Source organism: Lucilia sericata, unplaced genomic scaffold, assembly GCF_015586225.1.
Source record: "Lucilia sericata isolate MDLA Ls3-8-SP2 unplaced genomic scaffold, ASM1558622v1 Contig000072F_arrow, whole genome shotgun sequence".
Classification (NCBI taxonomy): domain Eukaryota; kingdom Metazoa; phylum Arthropoda; class Insecta; order Diptera; family Calliphoridae; genus Lucilia; species Lucilia sericata.
The window spans coordinates 3,121-15,990 of NW_023994106.1; the positions used below are offsets into that span (position 1 = coordinate 3,121).

The window sequence follows — 12,870 nt, forward strand, 5'->3', positions numbered from 1 at the left end:
TTGTATTTTAGGTTTTTGTTTTTTTAGCTTTTTTTTGTAAAATATTTAACCACAACTCAATAAACAATTACCCAGACTTATTGGAAAAAGCACTAAAATTAAGTTTTCGGAGACACTGAAAAAATAGAAACCGAATAGTAAAACAATGTAAGCATTGTTGTCAGAAACTAAATGTTTAGTATATAATCCACAATGTGACCCAACATTGACATTAGTTAACTCAAGTATTCCATTAGGAAAACATACTTGGAAACGAAATACAAATTTTATCAACTTTAAACCACAAAAGAAAAAACCAACAACTTTAAAATGAAATTGTTCGTTTGTGTTTTTGCTTTAGTAGCTGCATTGGCACCAGCTCAGGCTACCTTCGATAAATTGGGATTTTTAATTGGAGGCACAACTAGTGGTGCAGCTGGTTATGGCAGAAGTTTGAATACAGGGTATGGTGGTGGTTATGGATATGGTGGAGGTTATGGCGGTGGTTATGGATATGGTGGTGGTTATGGCTCGGGTTATGGTGGTAGCAATGTCAAAGTAATTAAGGTGACTGTAGTACCCGGCAGTGGTGGCTACTCTGGCGGTTATGCTGGCGGCTATGGTGGTGGTTATGCTAGCGGTTATGGTGCTAATTACGCTGCCTACCAACCTGCTGTATCCACTTCGGCAGTAGTTACCCCAGTAGTAACCGCTGTTTCTACTCCAGTTGTTACTTCCACTGCTCCTTTGATTACACCTGCTTATACAGGTTCCTATGGCGGTAGTTATGGTTCTTCATACGGTATTGGCTATGGCGCTGGTTATGGTGGTGGTTATGGTGCTGGCTATGGTGCTGGTTATGGTGGTGGTTATGGTGCCAGTATTCCAGTTTCATATGGTGCCGGTGCTGGTTACGGTTATGGCGGTGGTTTCGGTTTGGGCTTTGGTCAACCTGTCGGTCTTTCCGATTGGTGTTAAATCTGATACGAAAACGATTCGTGAGTTGCATGAATCACATTTTTTTGTTATTCATTTTAAATACTCTTTCTTTGTTGTGTTTTATTTTTTCTCCAGTCAGTAATTTACGAATAAAGTGTTGAAATTTTTTAATGTTTTCTTAATAAAATAAAGTGTTTGTTTTTTTACATTTATAGCTAAACCGAAACATAGGGCCGAGAGAAAATTTTTGTTAAAAAATGTTTTAAAATTCGATTGCAAGTGATAACCTTCGGTCCATGCAAACTAAACATTGCAATAAGACAGAATTTAGGTTTCTTGTACTTGTTCAGCTCCAGTTTCACCTCTTTCCATGACATTTCATAGCAAAAATTACATAAATTGTATAATTCTAGGATATTTATGCTTTAGTAATATCTAACGATCAAATTAGTACGCCAGCGATTATTAATTGTATAATGATGTTGTATTTCATTCAAACCATTAAAGAGGTTTGAAAAAACTGAACTAGAACTAGAACTGAACTAGATCTGAACTAGAACTGAACTAGAACCGAAACTAGAACTGAACTAGAACTGAACTAGAACTGAACTAGAACTGAACTAGAATGAACTGAGAAGAACGAAACAACTGAACTAGAACTGAACTAGAACTGAACTAGAACTGAACTAGAACTGAACTAGAAGAACTAGAACTGAACTAGAACTGAACTAGAACTGAACTAGAAACTGAACTAGAACTGAAACTAGAACTGAACTAGAACTGAACTAGAACTGAACTAGAACTGAACTAGAACTGAACTAGAACTGAACTAGAACTGAACTAGAACTGAACTAGAACTGAACTAGAACTGAACTAGAACTGAACTAGAACTGAACTAGAACTGAACTAGAACTGAACTAGAACTGAACTAGAACTGAACTAGAACTGAACTAGAACTGAACTAGAACTGAACTAGAACTGAACTAGAACTGAACTAGAACTGAACTAGAACTGAACTAGAACTGAACTAGAACTGAACTAGAACTGAACTAGAACTGAACTAGAACTGAACTAGAACTGAACTAGAACTGAACTAGAACTGAACTAGAACTGAACTAGAACTGAACTAGAACTGAACTAGAACTGAACTAGAACTGAACTAGAACTGAACTAGAACTGAACTAGAACTGAACTAGAACTGAACTAGAACTGAACTAGAACTGAACTAGAACTGAACTAGAACTGAACTAGAACTGAACTAGAACTGAACTAGAACTGAACTAGAACTGAACTAGAACTGAACTAGAACTGAACTAGAACTGAACTAGAACTGAACTAGAACTGAACTAGAACTGAACTAGAACTGAACTAGAACTAAACTGAACTAGAACTAGAACTGAACTAGAACTGAACTAGAACTGAACTAGAACTGAACTAGAACTGAACTAGAACTGAACTAGAACTGAACTAGAACTGAACTAGAACTGAACTAGAACTGAACTAGAACTGAACTAGAACTGAACTAGAACTGAACTAGAACTGAACTAGAACTGAACTAGAACTGAACTAGAACTGAACTAGAACTGAACTAGAACTGAACTAGAACTGAACTAGAACTGAACTAGAACTGAACTAGAACTGAACTAGAACTGAACTAGAACTGAACTCGAACTGAACTAGAACTGAACTAGAACTGAACTAGAACTGAACTAGAACTGAACTAGAACTGAACTAGAACTAAACTAGAACTGAACTAGAACTGAACTAGAACTGAACTAGAACTGAACTAGAACTGAACTAGAACTGAACTAGAACTGAACTAGAACTGAACTAGAACTGAACTAGAACTGAACTAGAACTGAACTAGAACTGAACTAGAACTGAACTAGAACTGAACTAGAACTGAACTAGAACTGAACTAGAACTGAACTAGAACTGAACTAGAACTGAACTAGAACTAGAACTGAACTAGAACTGAACTAGAACTGAACTAGAACTGAACTAGAACTGAACTAGAACTGAACTAGAACTGAACTAGAACTGAACTAGAACTGAACTAGAACTGAACTAGAACTGAACTAGAACTGAACTAGAACTGAACTAGAACTGAACTAGAAACTGAACTAGAACTGAACTAGAACTGAACTAGAACTGAACTAGAACTGAACTAGAACTGAACTAGAACTGAACTAGAACTGAACTAGAACTGAACTAGAACTGAACTAGAACTGAACTAGAACTGAACTAGAACTGAACTAGAACTGAACTAGAACTGAACTAGAACTGAACTAGAACTGACTAGACTGAACTAGAACTAGAACTGAACTAGAACTGAAACTAGAACTGAACTAGAACTGACTAGAACTGAACTAGAACTGAACTAGAACTGAACTAGAACTGAACTAGAACTGAACTAGAACTGAACTAGAACTGAACTAGAACTGAACTAGAACTGAACTAGAACTGAACTAGAACTGAACTAGAACTGAACTAGAACTGAACTAGAACTGAACTAGAACTGAACTAGAACTGAACTAGAACTGAACTAGAACTGAACTAGAACTAAACTAGAACTGAACTAGAACTGAACTAGAACTGAACTAGAACTGAACTAGAACTGAACTAGAACTGAACTAGAACTGAACTAGAACTGAACTAGAACTGAACTAGAACTGAACTAGAACTGAACTAGAACTGAACTAGAACTGAACTAGAACTGAACTAGAACTGAACTAGAACTGAACTCGAACTGAACTAGAACTGAACTAGAACTGAACTAGAACTGAACTAGAACTGAACTAGAACTGAACTAGAACTAAACTAGAACTGAACTAGAACTGAACTAGAACTGAACTAGAACTGAACTAGAACTGAACTAGAACTGAACTAGAACTGAACTAGAACTGAACTAGAACTGAACTAGAACTGAACTAGAACTGAACTAGAACTGAACTAGAACTGAACTAGAACTGAACTAGAACTGAACTAGAACTGAACTAGAACTGAACTAGAACTGAACTAGAACTGAACTAGAACTGAACTAGAACTGAACTAGAACTGAACTAGAACTGAACTAGAACTGAACTAGAACTGAACTAGAACTGAACTAGAACTGAACTAGAACTGAACTAGAACTGAACTAGAACTGAACTAGAACTGAACTAGAACTGAACTAGAACTGAACTAGAACTGAACTAGAACTGAACTAGAACTGAACTAGAACTGAACTAGAACTGAACTAGAACTGAACTAGAACTGAACTAGAACGAACTAGAACTGAACTAGAACTAGAACTGAACTAGAACTGAACTAGAACTGAACTAGAACTGAACTAGAACTGAACTAGAACTGAACTAGAACTGATCTAGAACTGATCTAGAACTGAACTAGAACTGGAAGAATCACTTTCTGAGATAATCAACTCAGAAATTTATTTTTCGTTTACACGTTATGGTGGGTACACCCAATATAGTGTTGAAGTTATTTATCTGTTATAAATCAAGATAAGACATTTTTCAAATATCAAACAGTAAATAACTAGATCAGAAAATGTAACACATTTCAATCAGATAGCGAAAACTGACAAAAATCGATTAATAAAATCGTATGAGTAATTTAAAATTATGTATACGTTTAGCTTTTAAACATTTTTTGTTTTATTACTTCACTCCTAAAAATATGCAACGCATTAGGAATTAACATCACTGCCATCTAACGTTGAGTAGCTTAACACTCCTCACAGCTGTAAACACACACATATAATTTCTCAACACAGCACACAGCTGATTGTCAATATTCTTCTTCTTTCCAACACTGCACGAGCAAGAACAAAATAGTGAGAAATCTTAAAAATTTTACATTTTTATAAAAAAATTCAATTAAAACAAATAAATTATTAACTAATTTCTAGCGTAAAAATGTTCGTTCGTCAATCTTTACGAAAATTGCCACAGTTGGCTACACACCGTCATACTGGAACGGCAGCAGCAGCGGTCGATGTAAATGAAATACAAAATTCCCTTAGAGCCGCATTAGTGCCAACTGATTACCGCACCAATGAAGCAAATACCGCAAAGCATTCAAATATCCATGAAGCCAAATTCTACACGATACCAGCGGAGGTAAAGAAACAACTGTTTGGCGGTGGTGGTTTTCCCAAAAAGTTTGAGGCACAAGTGAAAACTTTTACCGAGGCGTGTTTGATGGTTAGACAGCCTGCCATGGAAGTTATTAATTATATTGAAAATACGGATTTCACAAAACCTGTGGTCCGCTATGTGCTTTATGGTGAGAATGGTGTGGGCAAGTCTTTGACCATGGCTCATGTTATACACTATGGCCACCAAAATGGTTTCCTCTTGGTACATGTACCCTGGGCTCCTAATTGGATGAAGAGACCTAAAGAAACTGCCAATGCCGCTCAGGAGGGTTTTATAGATTTGCCTTTTGATGCAGCCGCTTGGTTGTTGCATTTCAAAAATCAAAATTCAGCCTTATTGCAGTCTTTGGATTTGAAAACTTCCCAGGAATATGTATGGTCTAAACGTGAATCTACCCCTGCGGGCAGTTCTCTATCGGAATTAATAGAACATGGCATTACTCGCATTAAGTTTGCATCGGAAACCATAGCAGCCCTTTTAGGCGAAATTAAGCAACATGCCAGCAATAACAAATGCAAAGTAATGGTAGCCATTGATGGTTATAATGCCTTCTTTCATCCTGAAACACGAATTTTTGGCGATAATAAACAAAGAATGAAACCCGAACAAATTACTCTAACACAACCCTTCCTCGATATCACCAATTACAATTGGACAAATGGTGTTTGTGTTTTATCGGTAGATAAAATAGCCATGACTGAAGGTTATATGGATTCCTATTTGCCTCGCTATCTGTTGGGCCGTAAAGGCTTCGAACATTTAGACCCCTTCGTTCCCGTACACATTGAAGGTTATACCGATAAGGAATTCCATAGTTGCATACAATATTATTTGGATCGTCATTGGATTCAGAAGACCCCCGAAGGATTTGAGGATCAACTGAAATTTTTAAGTAATAAAAATCCCTACGAATTGATGTTGTTAACGAGATCATTGTAAGATCGGGAAGAGATATGTATGCAATAGTTATTTAAATTGTTAATAATGATAAAAGTAATTGGCTTTGAGAATTTTTAAGGTTTGACGTTGTAAAAAGCATGAATTTTTATGCTCAATAAAGTTTCAGTTACACCATCAAGTCCACAATTTAAATTTAAAATCCATTTAAAAAAAAAAATTATTTTCAACATTAGAAAATTAAAATTTTACTATAAAACTGAATTTTGAAATTTTCAATAGAAAATTTCAATTAAAAATTTAATTTTTAATAGAAAACCTAATTTTAATTAAAATTAGAATTTTAAAAAATAAGTTTTAATTTCTGATAGAAAATTAAATTTGAAATAAAAAATTGAATTTTCGATAGAAAATTTAATTTCAACAGAAAATTTAATTTCGACAGAAAATTTCAATAGAAATTCGATTTTTAATAGAAATTTGAATTTTAAACAGAAAATTTAATTTTTAATAAAAAATTGTATTTGTAATAAAAAAAATAATTTTAAAAAATTTTTGAAAATTTCAATAGAAAATTTCAGTAGAAAATGCTATATTCAACCAAAAATTTTAATAGAAATCCGATTTTTAATAGGAAATTGAATTTCCACAGAAAATAAAACAAAATGGAATTTTCAATTAAAAATCAAACAGATATTGAATTTTAATTAATTAATTCTACATAAAATTCATACGGAATTTTCATTTAATTTTCTTTTTTTATAAAAAATGTTCTAAGAAAGTTCCAAAAATAGGTAATTGGACTCACCTTTATTAAACAATTTTTTCTTATTTATTTTCGTTATATTGAATTTTAGATATTATTTTTATAATTTTCAAATAAAACTGATTAATTTCTAATTTAAATAATTTTTAAACTTTTTTAATTTATAAAACTTATTTAACACAATAATTTTTTTATATAAAAGGCCATGGTGTGTGGCAATGCCATCTTTAATTATATTAAATTTTAAAAACAAATTTTCACAAATTAATTGGAACTAATATACATTGGGTATAACACTCCTATTTTGACAAAAATTTTACCACTTATAGGCCTTTTAATTCTATGATTTATGATATATGTCTTTTGGTCAACAAATGTATAGTTATGGAAAAATTGCAGAAGAGATTTCAAGCTTTCATTTGATGTATGGATATACTAATATCTTAATAAATATAGACGATATTGTAGTTGGAATAAGGTAAAGTACCTAAAATTAATGTTTTTTATTTGATATTTGTTAATTGTTGTTGTTTTGGCAGGAATAAAGTATTATAACTATATAAAGTACTAAACTAAATATACGTAAAGTATTGAAAATTACATCAAAATACCTGTCCAACGATATATAATAGAAGCTAATTTATTAGCATATTGAGAAGGATTAATACAAACTGTACTTTTTATATTAACCTTTGTTAATAAAAGATCTGTTATATCAAAAATTCATAAATAAGAAGGTACCGATTTATGTGTATTGAGTAAATTGGGATTTTCTGGGTTAATATTCGGAAATGGGTATGTAGCGCCATACCTGAACAATTTTTTTAAATTTTTTGGGTAATGAAATGTTGTATTTGTAAACCCCCCCAAAAAAATAAAAATTATTTAAAAAAAAATCGCGCGATTTTTTTAAAATAATTTTTCACTTTTTTAAATAATTTAAGAATTTTTTATCACAGTCTCTCTTTACTATTTTTAAACTTAAATATCATCCCCATTTATTAAGATATTAGCACATATCTATACATCAAAAGAAAGCTTGAAATCTTTTCTACAATTTTCTCGATATTTATCGGTACCATTATATCGATGGATTTATGAAATAACGGCACTTTCATCAAAAAACTCTATATAAAAAATACTTTTTGTGGAATTTGTTCTCAAAGGGTTAATAAATGCGGTCATATTATATATCTTTGAAAAGGTATTTCAAAGCTCTTTCTAACGATATATATATTGTCAGGATCGGTTCATAATTAGAGAAGATATCGAATATATATAAATTTAACTTTGATGGTCTATAACTCCAAAACTATACATTTGTTGACCAAAAGACATATATCACAAGTCATAGAATTAAAAGCTTTATATGTGGTAAAAATTTTTTCATAATCGGAGAGTTATACCTATAATATATTTAAGCCAATTAATTTATACTCAAAAAACTTTTTTTCAAATTAAATTTATATTCTATAATTTTTCATTTCAACACTTATCATTTTATTTATGTATTTTTATATATAAAAAGGCCATGGTGTGGCAAATGCCATCTTTTATTTAAAATTTTAAACTTTCGCTATTTCTTAAACTTTATTTATATACACAAACTTTCATTTAAAAGCTTTTTATTTGTGGCTACTAGTGCCATCTTTAGTTAACTTTCAGCTATTTCCTTCATTTGCTTCTTTGCCTTTTACTTCTTAACAAAACCTTAAACAAAAACAATTTAACACACACATCCATTTTATTTCCACACACAATACGACGAATCCCACGAACTAACGAACGGCCACAACAAAAGAAAATAAGCGATCGGCGTTGCAATTTATTAAAATTAGCGTTTAAACACTTTTTTCAATAATTTCTTTATTATTTATTGCACATTTTCTTAATGAAAAATGTTAAGTAAATGTTTCTTAACATTTTTATGCAAAAATTACAACATTTTATTCACTTTTAACACAATTATTTATTATTTTCACGGAGCTCAAACACTTGTCAACCGAACCGTACTAAATCTGCGCATCAACTAAAAAATTGCAAAACAATGAGAGCAAAGCAATGCAAGCAATAATAAGAGCTTAGTATATAAGTAGGTTAGTATATAAGTACATATGTATGTATGTTCTATGTATATAAATAAATAGTTTGTTTATACATATGTGTAATGGACTTGCAAATCATAATTATAATGTAAAAATAGTAACTAGTTCTTCTGAAAATTGGAAGTTTATTTATGCCAAGGCATTTATGTACTAGAGCCCTGCATGAGTGACTTAAATAATAAATTAATGTGTTGTTTCTAGATAACGAGCGAGTAGTTTGAGCACAAATTTTACTTGTATTTTGTTATTGTAACAAAAACAAAATACAAGTAAAATTTTAACTCAAACTACTCACACGTTATCTAGAAACAACACATAAAACATTTGATTTTTTTCAAACACTGTGTTTGACTCACTCATTGTTTTATGAATGAAATGAATAGTATATTTGAAAATAAGGAATGTTAGTCAATACTCAATTCAAACGAAACAAGTAATGAGAGTGTTTGTGTGATTCAATTCAAGTAGTATACAGTGAGTGAATCGAGTGAAAGCAAAACAATTTTTAAGTTCGACAAATTAACAGATTTTTTGAATATTACTTCGAATTTTCAAACTTAATTTCGAATAGTCGAAGATAATATAGTAGCGTCATCAACTGTACTTAACACTGCCAAATTTCAACCAATTTGGTCCACGGAAACTGGTTTTATCAGCTTTAAATTTTTTTCGAACATGAGTTCGAATTTTCGAAAATTTTTTTTTTAGTTTTTTGGACTCAAAGAATAATTTAAAAGCATAAAAAATTTTTCGAACATAACTTCGAATTTTCGAACTTAATTTCGAATATTCGAACATAATATTATCTTGTCATCAATTGTACTCAAGACTACCAAATTTCAGCGAATTCGGGCCACAGGAACTAGTTTTAACAGCATTCAAAATTTTCACCATTTATTCAAGAAAAAGTTTGAATCGATTCATTCGATTCAAACAATCTATTTTGTATTGTTTTAACATAAACAAATTGTTTACTAGCTCGATTTGAATGTAGTTGCACATTCACTTGATAGTACTCACAACGTTTGAGTATAACAAAACTTTGTAAATACTATTCTAAACAAACAATGAGTTGAGTGCAAAGCAATGAGTCACTCATTGTGTGTAGCAAATAGAGTTACTCATGCAGGGCTCTACATTGCTGGCATTAAAATAAGAGTATATATATGAAATTAAACATAAACAAGTTTTATGGGAACTGAAGTCTTCCTACCGACTTTGATGAAGATGGATCGATAAATGACCACTTCAGTAGAATTACTTTAACTCTCATTAGTTACTTAAAATTACAACTTATGCGATGAAATTCAAATAAACAACTTCTTTACGAAGCATAATTTATGTAAAAAATTGTATGAAGATCGGTCTATAATTGACCCTTATATAAGATTCACTCCAGAAAATGACTTAAACACTTATCTATGGGTCAAAAGTTCTTCCAAATTATAGTAGTTTTATAGGAACTGAAATTTTTCAAATGAATTTGATGAGGATCGGTCGATAACTGATCCAAACACTTCATTATCGGTTTCCTTCAGAAAATTACTTCAAATCTCATGACTGAATTAAAGATAGGAGTACAGCGATGAAATTCGATACAAATGATTATTGTCTAAACCGTTGAGAATAGGTCCAACTCTGACTCTACCCTTCATATAACCACTCTTACAAGAAAATAGTTTAGGGTTATAAAAATTGGACCAAATCAAATTAATATTTTTAATTTGGAAGAGCACGGTCCATACTTAAGCCCTTATTAAAGGTCCTCTTCCAAATATTACCCTGATGATGATAAAACTCAACATAGATGTAATGAATGAGAAAATTGCTTCGATATCAAAGTTTAATAATAAGGATGATTTGATGGTGGGTATATAAGATTCGGCATGGCTTAGTGTAGTTGTTATAAGCATAAGTACTATTTTGTAAACGACAAAGATTGTATGTCGTAAGTTTGCAATTCACCAGCTTTTTGGTAAAATCCGAAAGCAGATAATCTCAAATACTACAGGTGGTCATAACAAATTCGGAATAGACGAATATAACCCTCTTTCATATAAATTTAAAATCTATCTATAACACCTGTTTTTTCGATAGATACGTGCCATTAACAGCGACATACCAGTGACATAGATACAGTTACCATATTGGAATGAGTGCAATATCAATAAACACAACTGTTTATGTGTTTATTTTTTATCGCAAATACTGACAATTTTAGATGCGTGTTAACATTTATTTGCCGCATTTATTTACACATGATTGATTTGCAAATTTAAATAATAAAATCCAACATTTTTCCACTTTAATTATCTGATGACATTGTCAGTTTAAAAGTTATATTTACTGATAGTTTTTATAGGCAAACAAAAAACAAAATCCTTCAACTAAATATATGATGATAAGTTTATTAAAATTATTATTTTACAACAAGGAAGTTCATTTGATTTATTTTGTTATGAATATTTAAATAAAATATTTAAATTTTGTTAGTGTTCTCTTTTGGAGGTATGTGTACATTTTAGGAGTTTTTATATTGTTACCACAATGTCCATTAGATATTAATAATTCTTAAAAGCATTTTTATTATGTAAATGCCAAACAATACATCCATTATTTTGTGTAAAAAAAAACTGCAGACATATAATATTTTAATGTCCATTAACTAAATATTTTTGGTGGAAAAAGTATATATGTATATGTGCAGTTTTTTGAATGAAGAACGTATTAAAAATAGTGTATTGTTGTTTAAAAGTTATGAAGTTGGGTGGACATCAGTTTTCTATATAATTCTAGTATTTTTATATATCTTATGAAATTAAAAACTTTGAGTTTTTGACTTATACAGTTTTGTTCGAAACTTATAAATATTACTCATACTTACCGTAGTCTTATTTGGAATACAAACAAAGAGGCACTCAAAATTATATATCACAAAAGTACCGATGCTAAGAGGTTTACCATTGTTATGACTCTAGTCAGTATCAGAAATCATTTAGCATCATTATATCATTAAAAATAATGACATTTTTAAAAGGTATTAGATTAAACCCTTTCTAAATAATTTCTTTTTACAATTTTCAATTACAAACAGTTGTAAAATTTATTTTACCCCTACAAAACCTTAAAACTAACTTGGGAAAGGAATATACACACTACATAAGCGCAATAAAAGGCCAATTGTGTGTGGAATGCATGCTGTTGGTATGAGACTTGACAATTTGCTGATTAATGGCATTTACTCAATTGGCTCTTAAGTGTAACATCCTTTCACCAAATATCCAATATATCATGCCATACAAACATTATCTGCTAACCATACATATCGATACATACGTACATGTGTTTGTTTCAATCTATATATCGCTGACATTATATAATGCATGTAGTGTCATTGTTGTAGTAGTGGTGTACTTATTTTAAAGGATACTAATTGTGTATTAAACATTTTATGGTTATGTATGACATCAACATACATAATTACTAGTATGTATTGTACCACTATATGATACCTTATTCACATGATTTTATAATATGTAATCTAGACCCCAAAATAGATTTTCCTCAGTTTAAAGAAGAATCTCTCATGATGGTTAAGTTCAAAATTGGTTTATAGGTCTATTTAAAAAATGTTCTTGCTTGCAACAAAATATATATATTTCCAACCGAATTTCTTAAAAGATATCGTATTCAAATCGACTCAGTACATATACCTAATGTGGCCTCATCTAAACAAATGTTTAATAAAAATTGTGGTAGTGTAGGGCATGAAAAAATATACATACGAATACTTGCTGCAGCCAAGTGTTATACGTTCATACCACATACATATGTTTGTAAATGTTCTAGTATGCAAATTGTTTGTAATTGATTACATTTTAACAATAAATTTATTTATTTTAGAAAAACAGTATGGTGTCATAGCACATACTTTTTGAAATGCCTATTGATTTATCTGATTATATGCATTTTATGTTGAGGGCAAATTAATTAGTTTTAATGTCATTGAAAATGTATGTATTTG

General features: G+C 30.9%; 2 protein-coding genes across 2 annotated transcripts; both read left to right on the forward strand.

Moving 5' to 3' along the window:
• The first annotated feature begins 216 nt into the window (after nt 1-216).
• LOC119616447 (keratin-associated protein 6-2-like) lies at nt 217-1,109 on the forward strand. Its single transcript, XM_037972793.1, has one exon. The coding sequence runs from the start codon at nt 310-312 to the stop codon at nt 955-957; it is 648 nt and encodes a 215-aa protein (XP_037828721.1). The 5' UTR covers nt 217-309; the 3' UTR covers nt 958-1,109.
• A 3,597-nt stretch (nt 1,110-4,706) lies between these two features.
• LOC119616443 (28S ribosomal protein S29, mitochondrial) lies at nt 4,707-6,079 on the forward strand. The gene is made up of 2 exons (XM_037972779.1): nt 4,707-4,753; nt 4,829-6,079. Exon 2 carries the CDS (start codon nt 4,836-4,838, stop codon nt 6,015-6,017), a length of 1,182 nt encoding a protein of 393 aa, XP_037828707.1. The 5' UTR covers nt 4,707-4,753; nt 4,829-4,835; the 3' UTR covers nt 6,018-6,079.
• Nucleotides 6,080-12,870: the final 6,791 nt, after the last annotated feature.